Here is a 24,634-nt window from a genome sequence, read left to right as displayed (position 1 = left end):
TACTTACCTATTATTGTATGGGGTTTATTGTTGTTGTTATAGTGTATAATGGGGTTTGTTATATGCTGCTGATGCTGTGGAATTGTGTTTGTTGGGTTGAGTTTGGGCATTGAGTACAGTAATCATAGGACTCATATTGATTTATCGGGGACAGTATACTCCGTGTAGGTTTATTATCTAGAGGGGGGAGAGAGAGAGAGAGAGAGAGAGAGTGGAAGAGGCAAGACAACTGGAGTTGGGCTGAAAGGCACGTTTGCATTACGTTAGACAGTGGATGTATCTCATCATCTGTCACTTTCTTTCTCACCGGGGCAGATCTGAGATCCCCCCCTTATCGGTCCCTTTTACTCCGGACTCCGTCCTCGTACTTTAATTAATCGGCACAACGCGACGCCCTGCTTATCAACCTCCATTACGGAGTACCTACTAGGCAGCTACTTGGCAGCTCAAATGGTCGATCGGCAGAATCTATCATTGCTTGGCAGTGGAACAGGACTGCAGTCTATCTGATGGCATAATGCTTGGCACATATCAACTGCCCTTGGCAAACATTCATATTGTCTAGGCAGCGGCAAGGAGGAGGTATCGTCGTGATGGTCAAGAAGCTATCGACAGGAGTATGACTTGGCATACGAAAGATAAAAGCAAAACAACCAAAAAAAAAGAAAAGAAAACACCGGGCCCCGCACTTCGTCCCTCCGAGTGGTCGCTCGTCCAATAATGTCAAATATTCATAATGAGAATTGTAGTGATCTTCCTGCAGCCGGCGGGGTCAGACTTTAGTCCCGGAGGCGATGAGGTGAGAGCTAAGGAAATCGTGGCCAGCGCGATTCGTCGGATGGGTTCGTGGGCGAACTTAGACGCTGGGCGTCGTGTTGTTGCGAGTGTCAACGCCCAGGTAGAGGAAGCCACTGGGCAGGCGACTGAGACCGGGACGCTGCTGCGATCCGCTGCTCGTGGAGGACTGGCTGCTGGAACGCTCACGGCCTTGAGTTGCGGTGGCAGGGCCTGACTCGGTAGGGGCCAGAACGAGGAACTTGGAGGTGGCAGTGTAGGTGTACATGGTGATGGTGTTGACGGGAGGTAACGGTAGAGTAGAGATGGAGAGATGGAGAGATGGTAGAGTTTTGGATTTAATTTGAGCTTTTGAAAGGTTTGCTTGAGAGATTTTCTTGAGAGATTGAGTTGGAAGAAGATGAAATCTCGTGGGCAAGTCGGCCAGCTTTATAGCTGAGAACTCAGCCAAGCCATTATCGCAAAGAGGGGTTGACCGGGGATGATGACGATCAATCAAACTACCGATTCTAGCCCACCACGACCTGCAGAAGCAGATAAGTGGAGGGACCAGCAGAGGCCTGCCAATTCCTCATACCCGACGGTGGACCGGCCAGCTGTAATTCACATGCCGGCGAAACCGACCCTCACACAAGAGGGGCGGAGAACGTCATCCATGCAAATCCCCCTTCCTTTGCATCGCTTGGCTCTGGCAATAGTCATACCCGAGCAGGCGCGCGGCCAGGATCTGGTTGGACCAGCTGCGCCTGGGGTCCCAGCACAAGCATCTGGGCCGCCGAAACCAGCCTCGGATGATCAGCGACCAAGAGCAGAGCCAAGCCCACTATTGATTGAGAGTGAACCGTCCCGTGACGAGAGCTGAGGAACGTGGGTTGAGAGAGACGCGATAAGAGGCGACAAGAGGCGACGACGTCAGGAACGAGGCCCATTCTTGGGGTTTTGCCAAGTCGCCGCATTCTTCGTCTGATGCCCACATGACCCCCCGCGCTTCTTATTTGTCTGCTTGGCAATGCTGCTGTTGCTGCAGTCGCCCACGGAGATCTCCTTCTAGAACCTGGGCCGTGGCGAGATCCTGTCTGAATGAAGAGGCCACACCCCCTTACTTGGTAGAAGCCAAGGAACCCGCTAGAACCAGCATTGGTCGGGGTGGACAATTGAGTAGGTAGGACTCCGTAAGTCAGTCCGTCCTGTCGGAAGTCTGAAGCTTAAGGACGACCACTGTTGGGACTGGGGACTTCCGACGGGCGGAGATCATCGTTGGAGGGTTTCTCCCATGGTTGACAGAGGAATGGTTCAGAATGACGGGAGACAACCTGACTTGCCCAGCAGGCCCTCTCGACAGTAGATGAAGGGTTGACAGCGAGGCGGGGGAGGGAGAAGTAGTACCTATTGGAATCTTGCACGAGAGAAGCACGCGGCTCAACCTCCCTGGGTCACGTGGCCAACCCTCACTGCGAGGTGAATCCTCCAGAATCCCCCAAGATTCAACCACAGCAACTCATAAGCAGAGCCCCCCTCAGGAACCGTCCCCAGCCAGGAACCGGCGCCGTTCAAGCCCGGGAGCCAACGGCGGCTAAAAGAAGGCCGTGCCCAGTGGGCAAACCTGTTGACCGTCGCCGTTTTAGCGCCCCGGGGCCCTGCGCCGTATCGCTTGGAGTGGCACGGCCACTGAGCGGCTGAAAGGCACAGTGAAACATGCAGATGTCTGTGCCAGCTTCGCATCCCATCGTTGCTGTCTCAGCCCGACGTTTCCCATTCAGCCTACCGGCTGGCGGTGATCACGGAGAATCGATAGGTGGAAACCACCTGGCCCTGCACTGCCGAACCACTAAGTTAGCCTTGACTCTCGTGAACCTGGCTCAATATCTCTCACCAACACCAGTCCCAGCGCCGTGGAGACGGACCACGGGGCGCCTTTGCGGTCGTCGCATACCTTCTGGCCCCCGTGCGATTCCCAACAAAGGGAAGAAAAGAGGAGACTGTCAGGCTCCCCGTTCAGGCTTTATTTTCAATCACTGATATCACCAACTGCGTCTAAGTCCTGGCGTTCATACATTGGTCACTGCAAAGCACTGACCCAACGGTCTGTGACGGCGCAGCAGTTCTTGCATGTTCATCGCTTTAGCTTCCGCATGTCGGGCCCGGGCTCTGACACACCTTGTTGATCCCAGCGACCCGCAACATGTTGATGTTGACGTTGACGTGGGACAGAACGCATGCCCAGGACCTGCGCCGACCCCTGACAGGAGCAGGTGGCTCATCGATCAACTAATCCCGCGCTGTGCTCTCGGACCAAACAGCGCCCAGGTGCCAGACGGTCAGACCAGCTGGTGGGGGGGAGGAAGTTCCCCCGAACTCTGATACTATCGGCGCGATCATATTGGACTGTGGTGGCCATGCCATCCTGGGTTTCCCCACCCCCATTTCACCGGCGTCAAGGACACATGATAGACGCCAGTCTAGGTCTGCGGATGGGCGAACCTGGTCGTCTGCGGACTGGCATTCGTCAGCTGGACCGTCCGGGTCTCATTCTGGGCTGCGGCATGACCTCCAGCAGTTGAAGCACTGTTGGTCGGGGGGCGGGAACTGATTTGATAATTTGATTGTTGGGCTTGGGCCTGCATATGTGACGGGCCTTTCCCGGCGACAGGAATGGCGTAGATGTGAAGATGATGTCAACCTTCGCATGATGATGCCGGCGCGGAAGTCTAATGCGACGCTTGTTCACTCTCCAGACGAGAGCTGATATCGATTTCGGCCGATGCATGACCCTGCTAGTCCGATACTCGTCCATTTACCTGTCTGGGAAAAGATGCCTTTCCAGGCTGATGGCGAGGAGATATCCGGCTCTCTGATTCGCATACCGGCCAGTCTGCTGGAGGAGGGCCGATTGAGTCATTTGTTGGCATGATATTATCTAGAAAATCCTGGAGGGTGATCCAAATGTGATGTAGATCGAATCACCAACTGTTCAGCAGTCATGACAGTCTCATATTGGTCCTGGTTCGATGAAGGAGGGCTGCGCCAGATAACCGGAGACGCAACGAGTGGAAAGCAAGAAGGGGGAAAATTGTATTGTCGAACCTTGTTCTGACAGTCGTCTATCCATCTGCTTCTCCAAATGTGACATCCATCACCTTCACCACCTTCACCACCTTCACCACCACCACAACAATGAATATTATTTTTTTTTCTGCCCCTCAATAAATTTCTTAAAAAATCCAATTTTTTAATTGCAATTGGTCCGGGTTGAGTCACTCGCCGGCCTTGTCCCCATGAGATGAGCAATTGGCGTAGACGGCGTTGTTGCGGCACAGTCAGTCAACCGCAGTCACTCTCTCACTTTATCACCACCACCACAACTTCTGCTGCCTGCCAACGACAACGAAAAGTTCCATTCGCAATTATTTAAACCAGAGCTGTTCCCCCTCCATCGATATCCAGAACAACAACAACAGCAACAGCAGCTTCCAAGCCAGCCAAAGCAACTCAATCTCAGTTCACTCAGCTCAGCTCTCACTTCTCTCTCACACACACACCACACACACACCCACACAAATCTCTCTCTCTCTATTTCTCTGGTCCAGCTTTTCCTCTAACCAATTCAACTCAACTCAACTCAACCAATTTCTTCCTCCCTCCCACCCCACACACAAACCAAACCCAAACCGAAACCAACTCACACACACACACCTCTCCTCACGATGTGCTCCCAGTACTTCTACCAGTACGACTGCGGCTGCATCGTCCCCGAAGGCGATGTCGTCTTCTGCGCCAAGCGAGGAACCTCCTCCTGCACCGGCGTCAGACAGCAGATCCGTCGTCGCGAGGGCTACAACTGCCCTAGCCACGGTGGCTAGATCCGCTTCATCGTTCACGGGAGGAAGAAGGGAAAGGGAATGGGAAAGGAAGAGGGCCCATAGCTTTTGCTTAGTGAGTTGCCGAAGAGATCCACATCGAATCTACACTACAAACCCCTTCCCAGGCCCGGCCCAGATCATCGCGGATGAAGGATAGGATCTAACTGTTTCTGGTCAGGGGTGTGCTGCGAGTGTCCACCTATCTGGCTGTCTGTCTGTGACCATGTCTGTCTATCTGGGTTGTTGCCTGCCTGGTTGGGGTTGGTGGTTACCTAGATAGATGATGGGTGGTGAGATGGAGCAAGCAGATCCAGGCAAGCTGTGGTTGTGGTGTGCCTGATGAAGAGTCTTGTTTAGCACGGACAATGGGGGTGGATGGATAGGATGGAGAGGTGATTTCCTTTGTTTGGGTCGAGGATGGAGGCTGGAGATTAATCAGGCTGGAAAATTTTCGAAAATCGATAGAAAAAAAAGGGAACAGTATCTGGGAGGAAAGGTGGAGGTGGAGGATTGCATGTGATTGGGAAGGGTCTGTCTGCTTGTCTGTTTGTGTTTCTGTTACCATCACCATCATTGTTTGTGTTGTTGCTGTTTGTTTCTGTCATTGTTGTTGTTACTGCTGCTGTTTCGGTTCCCCATATGCATCGTTTGCGTCCCGTCCCGTCATTTCATTTCATCACGCTAGATTGATTTTCGAAGGCACAAGTCGGCAGAAGTTCCTTTCTTTCTTCTACAATTATTATTTCGGTGGCATCTGTCTGTTGTTTTGTTTTTGATTGCTGTCGCTCTTTGTGGTTTTTGATTTGCTGTGCTTTGCTTTGTGTTTGTGTTTGTGTTTGTACTAAGTAGTTAGCATATGCAATGGTTATTCTATTGACGTTGATTTTTTCCCTTTTTACGGATTTATATACTTACGTAGCATGACGAGATTATCATCAGATGATATCTAGCTGTCTTTCATCTAAAATGGTGATGATGATGATATTATGTGGATACTGCTGGTGCCACATATCCTATCTATCTATGGGGCATTCCCCATCATACGGTTTGATTCCTCCCATCCTCCCATGTGAAGCATGAAGCTTGTGAAAAACACTCGCAGAATCAATCTAGGGACAGGGAGCCTGCGCGAGTCTGCGAGAGCGAGGCACTGCTCGTAGCAAATGCTGGAAGGCCAATTAAACAACTAGTCGCTCATGACAGACCCATCCGGATCATCGAACCATGGTTGACGGCGCTTAGGGTGTCACAAATCCACCACCACCCTGTCTTTGTCGCCCATTCCTCGTGAACTGAGTCAGGAGGATGGGGGAATCCCCACATCGATGGGAATTTTGCCGCGCTGTCCACATCACTGGAGACTTGTCGGCATTTTTTCGGACCCAATTTGAATAGTTGAGATGGATGAACTGCTGTTGCGGTTGGTAGAATCGCCCTTCTGTCTTCATTTTTTAATTACGATTTTGTTCCATCGAAGCCTGGGGGAGTGTGTGTGGAATGAAGTTGGTTTCAATGAGTCATGGTCTAACTCCTGTGAAAATTCTCCTCAGCCTGATTAGCACCGTACATCAGCGGCTGCATTAGCACCGCATACAACTTTTATCACCTGATGTCCAACCGGCAAATCAGACACAGAAGACGGGGCACAGACGCGAGTTGGCCGGTGGCAAGAGATGCTGACTGGTGCCAACAACTCTTGCAGGCGGAGGGGTGGTGTCTGAGCCAGTCAGAGGAGGAGCCTCCGCGCGTATATCGGGGGGTAAAAAGCCGGTGCAACTAGGGCCTACCAGCCGCTAGATTGCGCCGATGTGCCCAACGACCGAACATCATGGGAATGTTACTGCAATGTAGCTGTGCCTCCTTTCTCTGGCTGCATCGGAGTGGAGATGGAGTGGAAAATGGCAGCAATAAGGGCAGAGTGTACGGATGCGGCAGCAATGTGCCGACCATCTGAAGATGCAGCGTGGCGCCCTGATGTGTTATCGGCTGCTCTGATTTTGAGAGGGCGCGGAAATCCGGCGCGAGGATCGGCCTGGGGGTAGGTAATAAACCAGTTGTTGAACCTGGTCAGGCTCAAGACACTAGGCAGATACCGAGGGTAAAAGTTTAAAAGTTACAGGAGGGGATGATTAACAAGCCAGGTTCACCAGTTCATCTCCTTTCATGGAGGCCAATAGTAGATGGTGCTAGATTCGCCAGTGTTGGGTCCCAGATAGCCTAGCTCCGTCGTGATCGAATGGATGGGAGCCGATGGAGAGCACCTGCTGGTCATGGAATTATGGCACGGCAGTCCCAGGACAACCCCTGGAGCAGTAGGCCTGCGCAGCCGATGTACACCGCTTGGGTAATGCTCAGAACAGCGCCGCAGAGCTGTGCCATCGCCCTTAGACCGGCGATGGGCGGGAGGGACTGGGGTACCAGAATGCTGGGACAGTAAACCTAAAGCGGTGTGAGCACCGTCTGCGCCGGTAAATCCAACCAAAAGTGGTGCCAGGAGCAAACATAGGTCACCAAGATGTCACCTTCCCTCTCTAACCACTGGATAGTTCAATTGTGACTGTTGAAGCCGATGAAAGGCATTGTGGCCGCGTCGGATGGTCGTTGGCGATGGACGGCGCTCACGGGATCCCCGGTTCACGTGACCGCCACGGGCTGCGAGATCCGCCGAAGCGCGACAAAAACAAGCGCCAACTCCGACTCCGACTCTCGACGTCACCGACCATGGTTGGAAGCTAATCGACCTCTCTTTTGTTTTCCGGGGTTCTAGACCATTTCTCGAACCTTTCCTCTTCCCTTGCAACTCCCCCGGACAGCAGCCGTCTTGCACATGTAATGTCCATTGAAGTTGACTGGGGCGCCGCGACCTCCGGTCCGGACGGGGAGGCTCTGGCCGAGCGCATCCGTTCCTTTATCCATGACAAGTTCCAGCAGGTCGCTCTGCCACGCTTTATCCGCTCCGTACAAGTCCACTCTTTCGACTTTGGGACCATTCCGCCCGAGCTCGAGATCAAAGACCTTTGCGAGCCGTTCGCCGACTTCTATGAGGAGGATGAAGACGACGATGAAGCGTCCGACATATCCGAGGGGCTTGTCTCTGGACATGGTGCGCAATGGCATGGTTCTCATTCAGAGCTCGACGAGTCTCCTTTCCGCGACGAGAATGCGATGCATCAACCTCTGCGTGACCCGTTCACCGAAGGCTTTCAACCCTCGGCCTTGCGGTCTCCGATAGCTTTTGGCGACCATCTCAACCCGCATTTCCTTCCCCGTGCCGGTACTCCTGGTATACCCGGAGGCACATCGACTCTCGGATACCATCTGATGTCCCTTGGTGGGCTTTCTGGGACACAGACCCCCCTCGCTGCAGTTGCAGGTGGATCACCGTTTGCGAGTGGATGGAACGACTCCGGGATGATGGGCCCTGGGAATAGGGGATGTCCACCTCCTCCAATCTTCAATGCACATCAATCGCGACCGGAAGCCGACATCGACAGCAGCAATCCGACCTCGCGCCCGTCCACATCTAGTACGCTACCTTCTCATCCGTCCGGGTCCAACAAGAACACTGGTGATGGAGCAGGCAGTGCCGACCATGGATCACACCCGGAGGAGCATGGACATATGGATGACCCTTCGGAGGAACCTCTTCGGTTTCCTCGGATGAGGGAGCGCAGGCCCGAGGACTTTCAGGTTCTGTGCCATGCCAAATACGCGGGTGACGTGCGGTTGTCGTTAACAGCAGAGATTCTCCTGGACTATCCCATGCCTAGTTTCGTGGGGCTGCCCCTGAAACTGAACGTCACCGGGATAACTTTTGACGGCGTCGCAGTGGTTGCCTATATCCGCAAGCGGGTCCACTTCTGCTTCCTGTCATCCGAGGATGCGGACGCGCTAATTGGGTCGGACCAACAGGATGTCGGGGGCCAAACGGACTATTCACGACCTGGTGGAGATGCGACCGTCTCTGCAAAGCGACAAGGTGGCCTGCTGCAAGAGATCCGGGTCGAGAGTGAAATCGGCCGGAAAGAAGATGGGAAACAGGTCCTCAAGAACGTCGGCAAGGTTGAACGATTTGTTCTTGCGCAAGTGCGACGGATCTTCGAGGAGGAGCTCGTCTATCCTAGTTTCTGGACATTCCTGGTCTAGTTGTGCCGCGGAAAAACATTGTCGACTCGCATTGATCTAAACCCGTGAGGTTTTAGGGTTTGATCGACCATTTGAATCGCACCGTCTGCTCTAGACCGCCTCGAGCCAAACGATTTGTCAGAAACAGGCACTAAAGCTGCAGTGTTTTATATCAACATTAGCGCCTGCGTCTCTCCTTGGCGATAGAATAAATGCGTCATGCCGAAACCCCACAACATTGTCACTTTCAGGATGCGTTCCCGTGTTCCTGCCAGAGGCTGAGGCTGCCAAGTCCCGACATCCCACAAACATCTGTATCGTACTTGCCCTTCAAGAGATAAGCGACTGCATCCTTGGCTCTTTTAGCTCTCACCCCTTAATCCTCCTGACGTAGCAGCCACTGTACGACCCAGTCAATAACAAATCGACCAACTACCAGCCAACCAAACACCACTACTTTCTCCGATCCCCATCAGTATCACATTGTTCTTCCTCTCCGTTACGCGTATCAAACATCATATCCGAACCCAGGAAGTAGTGCTGATGCCAAACCAGCAACAGTCTGTGCCCAGTCCACACGACGCGGAACGGCCCCAGGCGGGAGGGAGGGAAGGCGGGATCTACTCGGTAGGTGGGTGGGGGCGTCTGTCTGACTCAGAGTCAGCAAATATCTAGGACAGGTTACATAGTTAGCTATCTACTGCTGATGAAGAAGAGTAAGGGGTTAGATCAGGGGGTACTAGGTGAGAACTTATCGCTGTGGTGTGATTGTAAGATGTCAGCGATTCTTGATATTGGGCGTTGCGCCGGAGGAAGGGTTTAGCTGGAGTCGGAGCTGGAGCTGGGGCTGGGGAGAGGGGATATGTTTTGGAGATGTTGTTTTGGGTTTGAGGGGTGGGGTGTTCGATATGTTGTATCTGGGGATTGTGATATGGTGATTCTTGTGGAATGAGGGAGCTGAAGGAGAATTGTTGGAGGGTGGAAGGTACTCCTGCGTTGGGTCTAGTCTGAGGCTCATACAGGGTGTATTGTATTGATAGAAGGTTGGGTTTCGTATGATCGTATCTGTGGATTATCGCTCTAAGGCTTACAGAATAGCGACGTCGACCACGACAAATGTCTTAGTTCCATTGTAAGTGATAACCCAGATAATCCTAAGTTTTGGACAACTCCCCCAGAAAATACTCCAGCACAAATCACACCCTCAATGCACCCCAAGGATGCAGATCGGGCTCATCCGACCACCGTGTGTTGATGTCACATTCTACCCATTCAGACCCGAATTCATATGATAACCGAAATGCAGAGGAAGGGTAGCCTGCAGGTGGCCTGCAAGTGGCCTGTTGAACCGCTCAGCCCCAAAAGTAATGAGTCCATAGTTCCGACTGACCAACGAGTCGCAAATCGTATATCTTGCCGCAGTCCCGAAAGAATTTACAGGTCCTTCTTGGGGGCCTCGTCCTTTTCACCAGAAACCTGGTCACCCAGCTTGTGGTATTCACGGGTAAGACCCTCACACTGCTTCTTCAAGGTCTCAATGTCGCGGTTCTTGGCTTCAAGCTCTTGCTTCAGGCTTCCGATCTCACCGGCGTCACCGGCCTGCGCAAGACGGGCAGAGTCCTTTCCGCCGGCCTTCTTGTCACCCTCGAGAAGTCTGACTCTGTCCTCAAGACGGAGGACGTCCAAGATCATGGTGTAAGTGCGGTTGAGGATAAGAGACAAGAAGAGGGTGAATCCGCAAAGGTACATGTTGCGCTGCGAGTAGAACTTCCGGGCTTGGACTTCCATGCGATCAGTACCGAGGGCAGCAGCTCTGTATATGCAAGTAAGTTAGTACCAGTGCTAGATATCGATAAGAAGGCTTGCTTCGTAAAATAGACATACCCCATGGAACCTCCCTCTTTGCCAAAGGAGGCCAGCTCCAGCTGCACACGGTATACGCGGTTGACGCTATCGATGAAGAGAATGAGGATGAAAATGAATGTAATCTAAAACTTGATAAATGATTGTAAGGGGCAGGTGGCTCAAGTTACGTACCTTCAACCCATATTGTAACTTCGCTACTATCGGACTCTCCGAGATGAAAGCGAAGAGCTTCCTCTTCACGGTGAACGGAAGAGGGATGATGAGGCCCATGAAGACCGCCATCTCGAACACCAAGAGGCAGAATACCTAGCACCATATTATGAGCATATGTCCATGTAACAGTTCCCCGTTGCGGGTGACTGAGCGGGCCAGGGGCTGCAGGCTGCAGGCTGCAACAATCCCGAACTCATGCCATTGCGAGGAGAATTGGCAGTAAATAGTGTAACTTACGAGACTGTAGTAGAGAGTCATTGTGATTAAGCTAGTTCTTCAAAGCGACTTCTCTGACAGAGCTTTGAGTTGCAAATTGTGGCTTGGAACCAAGCTGCTTGAGGGGTGTTTTGAAAAGATGGCCAAGAGTCGACGGTGCCAGGCAGGACAGTTTAAGAACCTCGAAAGCTCGAGCAAGAGTAGAGCAAACCAAATTGGTCAAAGTAACACCCCTAGCTGTTATACTGGCTAAACAGTACAGGGAGATGCGGATGGGTACGGCACGTTCAGGAGATGAGGTGGTCTTTTTGCAGTTTCTGGTGAGAGGAAGACGTCATCACCGCCCGGAGCTGAAACCCGCACGTGACTCGGCCGCGGCTCGGCCCCCGGTCATCTACGTCATAGCGCCAGGGTCTTTACAGGTATCTTATAGTCATGTATGATAGTAGCTGCGTATGTACATCATCTCTATGCGTTATTTCTTGTCTAAAGAGCGCGTCCTGAGCGCAAATTTAACCCTCCGCCTCGTCATACGAGTTCGACTTGTGTTTGGGCTCGAACTTGAAGTCCTTATGGGCCGGTCCGAGGAATATTTCCCTAGAAGCTGTTAGATCCGTTCACTGCAGTTACATATGGGTTCAAACTTACGAGATCTTGAGCCAATCCTTGTAGTTGGCACTGGCCAGCAGTGTCTCGAGCTCATTCCGGCCTCGGAAGGCTGGCGGCCTGTCGTTGATGGAGGGTGGAAGATGTTCGAGCAAACCAATAGGGATATAGCGCCGAGTAAAGCTCAGCCATTCCATCAAGAAGCGTCTGGTCGTACCAACGCCGTGCTCATCAGATCCCCATGTCTCCAGACCATACTTAACGAACTTCTCGACCATCGCCAAACGCTCCGTAGCGGACTTGTCAAGGTACTGACCCGCCTGAATCTCCTCGAAAAGCCAAGGCTTGATCAGGGCTCCCCGTCCAATCATAACACTATCAACACCGGCATTGTTGATGTGTTCATCGTAGTCCACATGGGAGTAGCAGTCACCGTTGCCAAGGAAGAAAACCTTTCCACCGTTTGGCTGTGTCCGAGCGTCGGGCTCACGTACGGTATCCGTCACTGCATCGGTTTTCTCGCCCAAGCGCTTGATCAGAGCGGCACATTCGGAGATATATCCCCAGTCAGCTGATCTGGTGTACCGTTGCTGTCTGCTACGGCCGTGGAGGGTAATAGCTGCGGCACCCGCAGCTCCATCGTGATGAAGCAAGCTGGTCTCGTAGCCTCCAAGGAGCAAACGTTCCGTCAGTTTCAAGGCATTCGGAGAGTTATCCTTCGTTCCCATACGAATCTTGACCGTAATAGGAATGTGTTCTGAGACAGTGTTCATGCCACGAATGATCTTCTCAAGCTTGGCCGGATGCTCCAGAAGAGCAGAACCAGCACCATCCCGGAAGACAAGGTCGATAGGGCAGCCACAGTTCAAATCAATGACACGCAGGTTCGGAGTAACTTTAGCCAGCGCTTCAGTAGCCTTAAACGCTTGCCAGGGCTTGTTTGCGGCAATTTGGGCACCGAACTTGAAATCCTTGGAGTTATCGTAACCTTGAACGATATCCGCCCCCGGCAAAAGCGTGGGAGGCAACATTTCAGACTCATGCGCCTTCATCAAGGCCCACTCCGATTTGTTTCCCTGGACCAGTGGCAAACTCATGGCCATCTCCGAGTAGGTAAACTGTGCGCCGAGCTCGACGCAAAGTCTTCGGAAGGGCATGTTGCCTTGTGTGGTCAAAGGCGCCAGGGCCGGGGTCTCTGGTCCGAAATACAACCGTCGCTTTTCCGATGGCAAAAATGGCGGCTCGACGTAGATCGCGCGGTTGTCCTCCTTTGCCTCTTTCTCGTCCTTAGACTCCCCATCCTTGCTCTCTGCGCTTTCAACTCCACCGCGATTCCGCTTGTGAAGCTCCTTCTCCATAGTCCTAGCAGTGTTTTCCAGCCAATCGCTATAAGGTCCAGCCCTCGGGAAATCCATCTTTCTCCTTGCCAAAGCGACCTTCTCCTCCACCGAGGCAATATTCACGACACCATCTGTGGCGAAAGGAACAAGCCGCTGCACCTTCTTCTTACGCTCCTCGTCTTCAACCAGAACCAATTCCTTCCTTCCATCTGCCGTATCGCGCTCCTCCATGTGTGAACCGAGAAAGCGACATTTGTAGCCCTCAGAGCATTTGCCGTTGATATCCCAGACGGGGCAGAGGCCGTTGAAGGTTGTAAGATCCTCTCGCTTGTGCTCCTTCAAATAGGTCCGCAGGTTATGCTCATACCGGCACTTCTCGCCGAAAGTGCACTCGGCGGGAGAGAACTCGGGCCTGAAGTTGACGCTTGAGCACAGTCCTTTTGCGTCTTCGGATCGACCGAACTTGCGATTCGTATTCTGACCGGTCTTCTTCTTGTTCTTCTTTACTCCTTTGTGCTCATCAGCGCGGCCATCGTGGTGTGCAGCTTCCGCAGCGTCATCGGCGTTCGTTTCCGGAGCGGGCTGGCTCCTCGTGGGTTGATCGATGATAAATCTAGCACAAAATCAGTTAGATTGGGCTTGCGACACTGACGTTTTGTCACATACTCAGCCTTGATAGGAGCGACACCCTTCACCCGCGGAGCTGGAGCATCAGCAGCCTGCACACTGGGACCCGCAGCATCATCGAGTCTGGCCCTTTTCGAGGGTGGCTCCTGGGCCTGGTCTGCAGCGGAATCGCCATTCTGCGGATCACGCTTGGGCGCATTAGCCTCTAGATTCGCAGTTGTCGGCTCCATTGTTGACAATCGCTTCCCTCGGAAACCGGCTCTCTATTCACAGAAAAAGCTGCAAGATGCAAGGACAGGCTCGAACTAGCGCGTCTAATCCAGACCCTTTCCGATTCAATGATGCTAGTTCTCGAAATCTCCGCATCAACTAATGCGGGCAAAAATTTCGGCCCTCACGCCCCTCCGGGGTTGTGATTTGCACTGTTTGCACCTCCAGTGGCGTTTGCGGCAGTCCCAGTGTGGCGGGACGGAGGCGGGTGAAGGCGGTCAGCACGTTAATGGCGGTGCAACCTGGGGCAAGCATTATTTTGACAGCCAATCCTGAGTCAGATGAAATATGCTGTTACGATGGCGGTATACGCGGTAGAACCGGAAGCGATTCTCTGCCGTCGCCTTGCCGGGCTTCTCCCATTACACAAGTCCGACAGGCTAGCGTAATCTTACACAGAGTACTACATGGGTAGGCCCCACCGATGTTGGACTAATGCTCACATTTTCTGGTTTTCTAGAAGAACTTAAACGACGGTCGATGGAGTCGATCAAAAGGCTGGGAACCTACCTAAGCCAGTCGCCAAAGCCAGCGGTTTGTTAGCGAATGCCCATCTCGTGTCGAGCACCCATCGGGCTCCGATCAATGTATGGATGGTCCCCGTACCTAGTTCGTACACACTAACAGCAACCCACTCCACCCAGCGCGTAATCCGTTTCTCGGACCATTGTCAACTGTTACGATGACTGTGGGATATCTATCTCTCCCCATCGGTGGCAATAATCACAAACCGGAGCACACGTTCCAACAACAAGAGCAATCAGCAAATAGGTTCGGAGATATACTAAGTAAGTCAATAATCAACGCCCATCACGTTCGTTGCCCCCTTAACCTAGAACTCAAAAGTCAATTGCAGCTTGGCGACTTGGTCACAAGACGTCCGCATCGGCCGTTTCGAAGATCTCCTGCGCCTCTTATTTGGTACCTCTGCTTAGCGCGTGTACCTGCTGATCTGATATGTCCACATGAGGATTACTCCCCATGCATGTTACATGTACATTAGGTTTTGCTGTTGTGCAAGCCACGCACAAAGTACGGGGAACCTGACCCCAGTTGTATACCCATGTAACACGACATATAGGTAGTCGTAGATTGGTATGTTCTTCGAGGGCCGATCTTTCAATACTACATGTATGTAGATACTAGGTACATTCGTACGTACTCCATACTCGTGTCTCTTTAGGCGGATGGGTGGATTAGGGTGCTGCAGCACAGATTGCATAAGGCAGGTACAGTGGCTCACTGTAGGGCGGAGGTATCCACTCCAAGGGACAAAAGCACATGTGGCATTCCTAGAACCGTGGACTTGGAAATGCAAGGGTGGCAACTTGCTTCTATAATTATGTATTGGTCAGGATTGTTCTTTGGATTCGTGAGCGGATCATTACATCTGGCAATTTTACGCAATACTGTACTCCGTACTATATGTGGTCTTGGATTTTACGTTGATGTTCTTTCGATGCGATGGTTGATACTTGAAAGGCTTCCTTTATGCGCTGTGGATATGCAGGACTTACGAGTCTACGTACAGGCTCGATCGTGTATGAGATCTATCATTTGTGATGTAGATATTCGAGATAAAGGTACCTGGCTTTCTCGATCATCTATGTAGGAAAAAAGTAGTGAGTAGGCGAGTTGAGGATGCGGCTAGCAATAATGTGGTATGTAACTGCCCAAGTGTGCACTGTTTCTCCAACATACTAGTCAATCCTCAGGGATATGCAAGTGGATACAGACGCCTCATTGACTCGAATTAGGTTCCGGAAAAGCGCAGCCGAGGGGTTGAAAGTTGAGACGTCGATGAAACGGCGCTTGACACGGGGTAGATAGGAAACCTAGAACCGCGACATTGTTTCTGGAGAACAAAGAACATATTCTCCATGTATTCTCTGATCTGAAAGTGTACTTAATACTCACATATCGCTTGATGCATCCATTCAGCAGACATAAAAATCTAGTGCAGTTGCATTGGTAAGCATTTCTTCCCGAACGGGAAAGTCACTCGACTGATAATGCGGTGAAAGACTCAAAGTTGCCGCTAACCATTAGAAATGCTTCTGCAGCGCTTCTAGTGTTGGAGCCAAGACCCAAGATATACCCTAGACTGATTGCATGATTGCAAATGGAAGTCCATCCTCCCCGACTTTCGCGGCGATCGGCGTCCGGAGAAAAAAGGGGCTTGATCCCATTCCTACCATCTCTCAACCAATACCAGAAGATCCGGCTCATCAACAGATCATGTTGAACGGGAAACGGTGTGTATGTGCTGCTAGACCGTCTTAGCGCCCTAGTAGTGTTTGCTCTCCTGTACACCGTCTACTTATCGTTGATACAGAGAACACTCATACAGACCGCCCATTTGTCCCGTTCGCGTAAACGCGAGGCTGCTAGGTATACTGTTGATGTCATCGATATATGGCCAATGCTGAACAGGAGCGATAAGAGGCCGTGCTTCATGCTTATCGCCATCTCGGGGTTAATCCCGGGATACTATAGATCGATGCTTACGGGGAAAGGGGGCCGAGGAGCATGGGCGGATGTCCTTGGAATGTCCGATGCGAATGATAAGAGGTAGCCAGTATGACCATAGAAACCGCTGTAGGCTCGTAGCCCCTGATCCTTTGGAGTTTGCGACGACTGCACCCGAACCTTCATTTTCCGGTCCACACCCACCTCAGAGTTCCTGAATATCAAGACCAACAGTTGTACACTGAGTTTCGGGGGTTGTGGGGGTTTGCTAGCCTATTCAACGCTCCTGGTTTGATGTGGCATGACAAGCTTTGGACCCTTTTGACACCGCTAGAATGAATGAACCAGCTTCCAGGAAGGAACAACCGGATAACTTCTGCCTATGAGTATAGGCCAAGTCCCTGGAGGAATTTCAGCCGGGATAGAGTGCACATGCGAACCATAAGTAGATAGCCTGCTTCCTTGGGGTAGTGGGTGACGTTCTAAGCTCCGAAGGGGGGAGTGTTGCCCGTCAAGATGTCGTACATGTATACTGTTCTCTGAGGGGAGGTAGAGTCATGCCAATTCCGAAAAGCGGATGATCCCGAATTTGGGACGATACATCAACATGGCTTGGAAACGTGGGATGGATGGAGGTTGCAAGGACAACGCAGGTGGGAGAGGGAGGTGAGCTGGTGGCACCCAAATTAGGTCCGCCGGCGGTTATCCTTCATCGAGTCCATCCAGCTCGGTAATATTACAGACAGCCGGGATCTGGAGCGGGGACCACCCCTGCGTATTACCGCGCGATACCGGCGGACAATACAAGGGTGACGCCCCTCTGGATCTCCTGCAGCAGCAGCTTCCCACCAGTCCACCGCCGTCATCATCATCGACTTTTCGAAGAAGCGCTAGTGAGTCGACTAGACTGCAAGCGGTGTCAAGTTCATTGCTGCTAATGGGTCCACCCTGCTAAAAGCCGTAGGGAACCAGAAGCTGCGCTGACCACTGGGACCAGTGGGCGAAACTCCCATGGATCTCCCGACACCCTCATACGTAATACTAAGTCGGCCGGGGATTCGTCGTTGGGCACTGGGCAGATGCTGGGCACTTCTGATTGCCTGGCACCGGGTCACGGGTGGCCCCAGTCATGCCTGACTAATGGGGCCCTCCTTGCCCGTTTCAGACAAGTACGGACATCGTCCGGGACGTACCGTAATCTAACTAGGGGACAGGTTGACCACGGACGGGGGGGGGAAGTAAACCTGGGTAATAAAACGGTAAAACGGTAATGTTTGAGAGTCATCTTGGGTGTTGCCCCCGGCAAGACAAGACAGGACCAGTCATTCTCGGGGCTGCTGCCGCCAGTTGCTAGGCTTCCTGACTTTTGCTGCTGCTGCTGCTGCTGTCGGTGAAACTGGTCTGTTGTCTCTCTCTCTTTCTTTCTCCATCCTCCACCTCCTCATCCTCACATCACCCTCTCCATCAACATCATCATCATCATAATTGCATTCTCTCTCTTCCTTCTCTTGAGTGCTACTAGTGTCGTTCCTGTGATTTAATCGGCAGTATCGTTATTACGTGCCGCCACCTTTCCCGAATCCGTCACTGTTCCGCAGCCAAAGCGGGACAACATCCGAGGGTGGTGGACACTCCCTGTGTGATCCCGCCCAAAACCGCCGTCGTGGAATCGTTCCTTCATGCTCGGGTCGTCAGAAGCGACGCATAGTCCTCCTCCTCCTTCTCTTCACTACTCTCCCTCTGTCGGGGATCTCGATTGCGCCTCTACTCGGGACTCGACCCCCGTCACCACGCCCCTCGGGTTTGGCGTACCGTTGCGCAGACCGGATAGGGAAAAGCTCACGCATTTCTCGTTGACTCGAAATTCACTCGACATCGGCGACACGTCCTCACCGTACTTTGACAGTCGGCATCTTTACCCTCATTTCGATCCAGACCACGACTTTCCTCTCTTCCCTTCCTCCCCCTTACAAACCACCACCATGACCGGTGCAGCCGCTCCCATTGACATTGCCACCCGCCAGAGTTCCGTCTCTCCCCCCGGTCAGCAGGCGTCGAATTTGACGTCTGCTCTGCAACGAGCCGGTAATGGAGAGCGGACAGGCAGCTTTTCCCACGCGAACGGTGTCGGACTCAGTGTCTTCAAAGCACCCCCTCCTCGCAAGGACTCCATCGGTGCAGCTACCGCACAATGGGGCAACGGGACGAAACCTATCTCAATGTCGGGTTCAAACCGCGACAAACCCCGCCGCGAATCTTTGGCAGGAAGCTTAGTCGGTGGAATGAGTTGGGGCGGTGTATCTGTTGGCAGTTGGATTCGTGATGAGTGAGTGTCCATGTTGAAAGGGGGAATCTCTCTTGTGCTCCCCTGATTGCGCAAATCTTTTGGCCACTGGAAGCTAACAATGAATCATTCAGTATCATCATGACCGGCACCTCTCCGTTTACTTTCCAGTCCCCTTCATTTCACTCTTCTTCATACTTACCCAAGCTGGAAGCGAACTTCATGCGCGACTTTTCTTGCTGCGGGGTGACTCTCCCCACGCTTCACGATCTACTGCAACACTATGAAGAAGCGCACGCCACCAAGTCCCCCCAGCAGGGGCACCGCCCCAGTCAAGGCGACAGTAGGGCGGCTATGGCTGCTGTAGCTATGGCACAGCAACAGGGCCAGCAGAATAACAACCAAAGCCGTGGTTTGCAACCTGACAGGACCCTGGACATGCAGCGAAAGTTAAACCAGACCCCGCACGCTCAGCAGCACTCGGATATGGACACCATCGATGACATGGAACTTGATGAGCCGATGGGCGACCACGATGCGGCCACTTCGCAGCTATTCGCGCCTCAGTCGCGCGATGGAGGCCAAGGGGGCTTCGGCAACTCCAACCAAAGGGTTCCGCACCTGAATCTCTCGATGCTCCCAGGACATCAAGGATTCAAAGGCTCTCAGCCTGGGACACCTGTTGCTTCCGGGCGGCCCTTGTCGTTGCAAAACAACCCGACGGTTTCATCTGTTAACACGCCTACTCTGATGGCGAATCCCTTGCAGAATTCTCAGTTTCGAACCACACCCGATTCATCTGCACCGGGAACCCCGGCGGAAATGGATGACAGCATGGTTGGTGGCTTTGGAGATCTCTCTATGCAAAATCCAATGATGCAGGGTCAGTCGCAGTTTGGCAGGTTTTCCGGAAACAATAACGATATGGTAGACCTCTGTATCGACGAACCAGCCAAGCGATTGTTTAGCCCAACTGGCGGAATAAACACCCCTAATGCTCACTTCAAGCTGAGCGGCGCACAGTATGGACCCAACAGTGAAATTGCTCGAAGGATCCGAGAGCAACAGCTGCTGGCGGGCGTTCCTGACACCACTGCTCTTCTCCCCAACGAGGAGCCGAAGCCTTTCCGGTGCCCAGTCATTGGTTGTGAGAAGGCGTACAAGAATCAAAATGGTCTGAAATATCACAAAGCTGTAAGTTGCCTCAATTGATCCGCTCTATGCATCTTCTGACCGTTCCATAGCATGGCCACAATAACCAGCAGCTTCACGACAACGCCGATGGAACCTTTTCGATCGTCAACCCCGAGACCTCAACGCCGTATCCAGGAACTCTTGGTATGGAGAAGGAGAAGCCCTACCGCTGTGAAGTCTGTGGCAAGCGCTACAAGAACTTGAACGGCCTTAAATACCACAAGTCACACTCTCCACCATGCAACCCAGACTTCCAGCTTGCTGCAGGTCGCAACTTGGCATTTGGCGGAGGAGTTATGCAGGGGCAAAACATCAACGTTGCTGGGGCTGGCCTACCTGGCATCGGTGAAGAGGGTCTCCTATGAGGTCCCCCTTATCACGAACGACATGCAATCCATTTTTACGCATCATTATTCCCACACTAATTCGACTCGACGATTTTTGACGGCCTCGTCGCGCGGAATACGATTTAATGACAGGTTCGGTGGCTTGGAGTTTGGTATGAACGTCATGTCAATCGCGGTTCGGGACGACCGTGTTTTGGTCTGGTAATAGATCAGTCCTATCCAAGAATTTCAAGACCTCTCACGACTCATCCGCCGATGAACGCATCGGCATGGATTTTCCGGTTTCTTTTGCTTGCTCCTGGCATTGTTTGATTTGACGGCCTTGTGAGTTTGGGGTCAAAACAGAAAGATGGGTTTCTCATTTGTTGTCTTCCATTGGTATGTCCCTCCGCGATACATCGCACTAGGTCGCATATCTAGGTCTCTGCGCAGCCTCAGGATCTGCCCACCAGGGACTTGGGGACTAGATTGCCATTGAGTGATTGAACGGTTCCGGATTGAAAAACGAAAAGCAATTTCGCGCAAGGCTTTGTGCTGGATGTGCAGAGCCGCAGCAACGCAGTGGTCTTTCTTTAGCCTTTGTTGATACATGAGGTTCCACTCGGAAGAAAGGGAAGACAAAAAATAATGGTGGCACTGCGGCGTCAGTTCTGTAGATAGTGTTTTCAGACCGGTTTCTGGCCTTTTTTTGCTTACAATATGTCTTGTCTTTTCTCTTTTCCGTTCTTGCGTCGCTTTGCTTATTTTTTGCCTGTGGTGTTGTTGGAGAACCTGGGACTTTGACTTACCCGTGACTTTTGACTTCTTGCTGATAGAGTTTTTCCTCTTCTCTCGTTTCTTTTTTTGAAACCATGCTACTTTGGGATTCCCGTGTGTTAAAAGGTCGCTTGCTTGCAAAAGAAAAGGTGTTAAAAAAAGTCTGAACATGAACAATTTCACTCCAATACTTCTCGGTTATGTTTGTTTTTGTTGTCTTGGGGTCTTAAAAGGCTTGTGTAGCCGGATGGTTGTGGATGGGGGGACGGTAGACTGTGGATGGTATTACTAGATGAGATGGTGTAGACGGAGAGAGGGGAGAAACTTTCTATTGTTCCCGGCACAATAAGGAAAAAAAGGCTTATTGAGGAGGGAACACTTGACTTATTGTTGACTAGTGTTGCTGTCATTAACTATGAGGGGGCGCCAGTGTCCACGTGATTAATACCAACGAACTGAGCATAAGGATCCTCCTAACTAGCTGTACTTACCTTGGTCGTTCTTACTCTGGAAAAAATAGTAGACTTTGTATGAGAAGAGAAAGACAAAGGATAAAGACTATCTGTTTCATTCGAATATGTTACTCTAGTACAGCTAGCTAACTGGAAGAAACCGCCGTCCACCTGCATAAGCGCCACATACATCCAATGTGGGAAAAAGGCGTCTGAAATGGAGTTATCGAAGGAGACACAAGACGAAAACAAGAAATCCCAGTGTGTTTGTTTTCGTGAAAAATCATTTGAGGTATATCTCCGCTTGCACCGACTGTCGAGATGTCTGAAGGAATCAGATTTGGGTTGGGATTGTAATCGTTGCTCATGGAATCCGAGACATATTTGGAGTTTTTACAGTTGGGGTTCAAAAGGAGAACATAGGGAAGATGGGAAGAGGGAGAAGAAGAAGAAGCGGAAAGAAAATACAGGGCATGGGAAATCGTTCGGAGTGTGAGGCGGACGTTCACCACTCAAACTCTCCTTGACCTTTGTGGAAGACGTATCTGATACCTCGTTAGATGTTTCAGGCCAAATCTGAAAGGATTGGGAATGTTGGACTCACTCCTTGCCACCGGTGGTTAGGATACCATCTTTGAGCGTGCACTTCCACTTGTTCTTCACGCGTTGCACCTTGTCATAGGTACAAAGCATAACCTGACCCACAGCGTCTTCCGCATCGTGATCATCCGCAACAAGGTCATCAGGGTCGTCGAGATCGGAGTTGATGGCGTCCTCGTCGTCTTCGTCCCTTTCATCGTCGCCTCCAGGGCCATCATATTGAGCACCGGTAATTCTAGGTGGCTGATCGTATACCACCGGCTCCTTGTTGTTACTTGAGTCTGATTGGTTTGCCAGCAATTGTGATGGAATTGATGAGGATTGGTGCTCCTTGAGAGGCAGCATGAGACCGCCGCCCTCTAACTGGAGCATGCGTTGCTTGAGGTGTTCGCGGAGGATACGGTCACCTTCTCCCCCCTGGCGTTCAGCAGCTTCCCGCCTCCGTGCAACCTCAGCCTTCCATGTGGACAGGGCGTCATCACCAGCACCATCTGTTTGTGCATTCCCGACGGGGGGCTGGGACACAGGTGGGTAACCCGGTTCTTGCTTGATTTGTGGGGCCTGGCCATTTGGAATATGCTGAAGGTGTGGGGGACGCGGCTGACCCGGCATGCCCATGGCTGCCTGTGCTTGTGATTGTGCTTGCATCTGGCTGACTGAATTAGCGGCAGCAGCGCCATACCGCTGTCGAAGCATGTTGGCAGCCCGTTCCTGGGCTGACTGAGGGTTCGGGGAGTTCGACATCATCATGTTGTTCATGGGGATCATCCCAGGCTGGCCATTGATACCAGGCTCGGTTTTGATGTGCGGTGGCTGACCCATGGCATGAGGAGGGGGCCCAATGGGGGCGGGAGCCTGCAGCGGGGGTACCGTACCGGGGACGGACTGCGGGAGAGGTTGATGAGGTGGCGGGGGAACATGGTGCTGTGGTTGATGGGGCGGTCCAGGCCGGGGAGCATTGGAGGGGACCGTCGCCGTAGGAGGAAGAATGTTCTGAGTCTGAGGAGGAGCGGGTTGCGGCGGCGGGGGGTCCCAGGGGAAGTGAGCAACGCCCAAGGAGGAAAGCTTTTTCTGCCAGCTCTGAGGGAAAGTCAGTATATGACAGTTCAATAATCAAGCCGACGAAGGTAGAAAGAGAGGCAGGCAAAAGGGTCGATAAATTGACAGAGTCGCGAAGTGAAGGGGAAACGGGCAGCGAATGACGATGTCGAGGAGGCTTGGCAGAAGCCGACTAGGGCGGGTAAAGGCGGCGTGGTATAAAAAGAGACTCATAAGCAGGCGATGCCCCCAGAAGCCGCGCCTCCCGCACCTCTCGGACCCCGCTTGGGGCTCCCCCCTGGGGGCCCCCCAAGTGCACGACCTCGTCTGCTCACCACAAAGAAAGAAAGTTGGAGAAAGTTGGATGTTACTACTTACCCGGCGCAGGTCTAACAATGTTTGCTGATCCACTCCACTTTCCTCAAAGTCCACCTGGGAGCCATCACAAACCTCCTGGATGACCCGATCGAACACCGTGCCCTAGGATACCTGGTATGAGCCAAACGTCCTCATAAGGATGGGCTGGAGAAGAGGAGCTTCAAGGGCAGGTATAGAGCCACAGCCTAGGCTCAGAGAAGTCCCCAACTCTAGTAAGGGAGAGCTGTTTAAGATAGCACTCACCACCTGCTGGTTCGACATGATTGCAGCCGGGACTGTGACAATACTCCAGAGAGGAAGCTCGTCAAACCAGGTAAAGAGAAATTGATAAGAAGGCGGGGACAATAAATTTGCTCTGTTGCTCTGTTCTCTAACGAAGGAAAAAAGCCAACCACGGAGGCCTATCAACACGCACGAGCACGACGTGGATGAGTTGCCGGGCTTATCACAGGTAAAGCCTCGCCGTCGCAGCGGTCGCTTGCCACGGGCGAATGAATGCGACAGTCGAGTCTCTTTCTCTCCAACCAACTACTTCTGACCACCCTCGGACTTGCACTGCTTCTGTAGATGACCTCTCTTACTTCAAGATCCAATATTGTGGCCTTTGGGACGCGACAAGCTGTAGAAATCGGACGAAATGCCGGCAGGTAGGGACAAAGCAAGGTAGGCGTGCCGGAGGGATGTGGTTGAGGTGAAAGTCGCTCGTTGCGGGCGAAATCCGCCTCCCTCCCGCCTGCTTAGTCACCACCACCGCTAGTCCCTAGTGGGAGGTCCGGGGGATCTGCCCCGGCGTGACTACCTACTAACTAGTAGTGACTTGGTCTCGCCACTTGCTTTGTCGATGGTCGAGAAAAAAACACAATCTGCCTTGTCACCTAGTTCTCTGGTGAGTCAATGGTATCAGGCTTTGCTCATCTCATACAAACCTCTTTCCAATCACTCTCATCATCACCCGACCTAGACAGAGACAAAGGATGGTTTGAGCTCAACTCTCCAATCCCCTCCGCGCAGCTGTCTATGATTAGTTATTCTCAACTTGGCCTGGTCTGCTAACAGCCAGAGGGTTAGTTTTAAGAAACCTCCCACTTACGATTGGAGTGTCTATAGGAGGACGAACTCTACTTATAACTATGAGCTAGGACCCTCCCATAAGAAACAAGGATGTGTCCGAAAGTGAGGTGTGCTTCTTCTTGGGATC

The 24,634-nt window shown here is 52.2% G+C and overlaps 8 protein-coding genes across 8 annotated transcripts; 3 read left to right on the top strand and 5 right to left on the bottom strand.

Annotated features, from left to right (window-relative positions):
- Positions 1-683: 683 nt before the first annotated feature.
- On the bottom strand, positions 684-1,170 carry BO94DRAFT_47790 (uncharacterized protein). The gene has a single exon (XM_025608669.1). It carries the CDS (start codon positions 1,061-1,063, stop codon positions 857-859), a length of 207 nt encoding a protein of 68 aa, XP_025468052.1. The 5' UTR covers positions 1,064-1,170; the 3' UTR covers positions 684-856.
- Positions 1,171-4,499: 3,329 nt separating this feature from the next.
- Positions 4,500-4,655, top strand: BO94DRAFT_556116 (uncharacterized protein; the record flags this gene model as incomplete). The annotated part of the gene is made up of 1 exon (XM_025613841.1): positions 4,500-4,655. One exon carries the CDS (start codon positions 4,500-4,502, stop codon positions 4,653-4,655), a length of 156 nt encoding a protein of 51 aa, XP_025468051.1.
- A 2,635-nt stretch (positions 4,656-7,290) lies between these two features.
- Positions 7,291-9,180, top strand: mdm12 (ERMES complex subunit MDM12). The gene has a single exon (XM_025608601.1). The coding sequence runs from the start codon at positions 7,488-7,490 to the stop codon at positions 8,799-8,801; it is 1,314 nt and encodes a 437-aa protein (XP_025468050.1). The 5' UTR covers positions 7,291-7,487; the 3' UTR covers positions 8,802-9,180.
- Positions 9,181-9,955: 775 nt separating this feature from the next.
- On the bottom strand, positions 9,956-10,952 carry BO94DRAFT_534574 (putative BAP31 domain protein). Its single transcript, XM_025611580.1, has 3 exons — positions 10,818-10,952; positions 10,665-10,768; positions 9,956-10,593 (listed from the first exon to the last, which is right to left on the bottom strand). Exons 1-3 carry the CDS (start codon positions 10,926-10,928, stop codon positions 10,215-10,217), a joined length of 594 nt encoding a protein of 197 aa, XP_025468049.1. The 5' UTR covers positions 10,929-10,952; the 3' UTR covers positions 9,956-10,214.
- Positions 10,953-11,497: 545 nt separating this feature from the next.
- On the bottom strand, positions 11,498-14,038 carry dus3 (tRNA dihydrouridine synthase DUS3). Its single transcript, XM_025609148.1, has 3 exons — positions 13,688-14,038; positions 11,724-13,634; positions 11,498-11,672 (listed from the first exon to the last, which is right to left on the bottom strand). Exons 1-3 carry the CDS (start codon positions 13,876-13,878, stop codon positions 11,588-11,590), a joined length of 2,187 nt encoding a protein of 728 aa, XP_025468048.1. The 5' UTR covers positions 13,879-14,038; the 3' UTR covers positions 11,498-11,587.
- Positions 14,039-17,862: 3,824 nt separating this feature from the next.
- BO94DRAFT_47535 (zinc-coordinating transcription factor SFP1) lies at positions 17,863-20,389 on the top strand. The gene is made up of 3 exons (XM_025608561.1): positions 17,863-18,713; positions 18,806-19,865; positions 19,916-20,389. Exons 1-3 carry the CDS (start codon positions 18,067-18,069, stop codon positions 20,228-20,230), a joined length of 2,022 nt encoding a protein of 673 aa, XP_025468047.1. The 5' UTR covers positions 17,863-18,066; the 3' UTR covers positions 20,231-20,389.
- Positions 20,390-21,460, bottom strand: BO94DRAFT_47536 (uncharacterized protein). Its single transcript, XM_025608563.1, has one exon. The coding sequence runs from the start codon at positions 21,137-21,139 to the stop codon at positions 20,549-20,551; it is 591 nt and encodes a 196-aa protein (XP_025468046.1). The 5' UTR covers positions 21,140-21,460; the 3' UTR covers positions 20,390-20,548.
- Positions 21,461-21,513: 53 nt separating this feature from the next.
- Positions 21,514-24,115, bottom strand: BO94DRAFT_534567 (transcription initiation factor IIA large subunit). Its single transcript, XM_025611579.1, has 4 exons — positions 23,680-24,115; positions 23,437-23,538; positions 22,025-23,100; positions 21,514-21,965 (listed from the first exon to the last, which is right to left on the bottom strand). The coding sequence occupies exons 1-4, from the start codon at positions 23,695-23,697 to the stop codon at positions 21,926-21,928; spliced, it is 1,236 nt and encodes a 411-aa protein (XP_025468045.1). The 5' UTR covers positions 23,698-24,115; the 3' UTR covers positions 21,514-21,925.
- Positions 24,116-24,634: the final 519 nt, after the last annotated feature.

Source organism: Aspergillus sclerotioniger (assembly GCF_003184525.1).
Source record: "Aspergillus sclerotioniger CBS 115572 chromosome Unknown BO94scaffold_12, whole genome shotgun sequence".
NCBI lineage: Eukaryota > Fungi > Ascomycota > Eurotiomycetes > Eurotiales > Aspergillaceae > Aspergillus > Aspergillus sclerotioniger.
The sequence above is the reverse complement of the archived record's forward strand: the minus strand, read 5'-3'. Positions and strand labels throughout refer to the sequence as shown.

What these genes read in the sequence shown, in the direction of transcription:
- BO94DRAFT_47790 (XM_025608669.1), bottom strand. Translation starts at nt 1,063, where the DNA reads ATGTACACCTACACTGCCACCTCCAAGTTCCTCGTTCTGGCCCCTACC.
- mdm12 (XM_025608601.1), top strand. Translation starts at nt 7,488, where the DNA reads ATGTCCATTGAAGTTGACTGGGGCGCCGCGACCTCCGGTCCGGACGGG.
- BO94DRAFT_534574 (XM_025611580.1), bottom strand. Translation starts at nt 10,928, where the DNA reads ATGGCGGTCTTCATGGGCCTCATCATCCCTCTTCCGTTCACCGTGAAG. An exon ending in AGTTACAATATGGGTTGAAG is followed by an intron (nt 10,769 to 10,817) that starts GTACGTAACTTG and finishes ATCAAGTTTTAG; the next exon opens with ATTACATTCATTTTCATCCT. An exon ending in AAAGAGGGAGGTTCCATGGG is followed by an intron (nt 10,594 to 10,664) that starts GTATGTCTATTT and finishes TTGCATATACAG; the next exon opens with AGCTGCTGCCCTCGGTACTG.
- dus3 (XM_025609148.1), bottom strand. Translation starts at nt 13,878, where the DNA reads ATGGAGCCGACAACTGCGAATCTAGAGGCTAATGCGCCCAAGCGTGAT. An exon ending in GTCGCTCCTATCAAGGCTGA is followed by an intron (nt 13,635 to 13,687) that starts GTATGTGACAAA and finishes ATTTTGTGCTAG; the next exon opens with ATTTATCATCGATCAACCCA. An exon ending in AAGGATTGGCTCAAGATCTC is followed by an intron (nt 11,673 to 11,723) that starts GTAAGTTTGAAC and finishes AACAGCTTCTAG; the next exon opens with GGAAATATTCCTCGGACCGG.
- BO94DRAFT_47535 (XM_025608561.1), top strand. Translation starts at nt 18,067, where the DNA reads ATGCTCGGGTCGTCAGAAGCGACGCATAGTCCTCCTCCTCCTTCTCTT. An exon ending in GGCAGTTGGATTCGTGATGA is followed by an intron (nt 18,714 to 18,805) that starts GTGAGTGTCCAT and finishes TGAATCATTCAG; the next exon opens with TATCATCATGACCGGCACCT. An exon ending in GTCTGAAATATCACAAAGCT is followed by an intron (nt 19,866 to 19,915) that starts GTAAGTTGCCTC and finishes ACCGTTCCATAG; the next exon opens with CATGGCCACAATAACCAGCA.
- BO94DRAFT_47536 (XM_025608563.1), bottom strand. Translation starts at nt 21,139, where the DNA reads ATGTTCAGACTTTTTTTAACACCTTTTCTTTTGCAAGCAAGCGACCTT.
- BO94DRAFT_534567 (XM_025611579.1), bottom strand. An exon ending in CATTGTTAGACCTGCGCCGG is followed by an intron (nt 23,101 to 23,436) that starts GTAAGTAGTAAC and finishes ACTTTCCCTCAG; the next exon opens with AGCTGGCAGAAAAAGCTTTC. An exon ending in CTAACCACCGGTGGCAAGGA is followed by an intron (nt 21,966 to 22,024) that starts GTGAGTCCAACA and finishes ACGAGGTATCAG; the next exon opens with ATACGTCTTCCACAAAGGTC.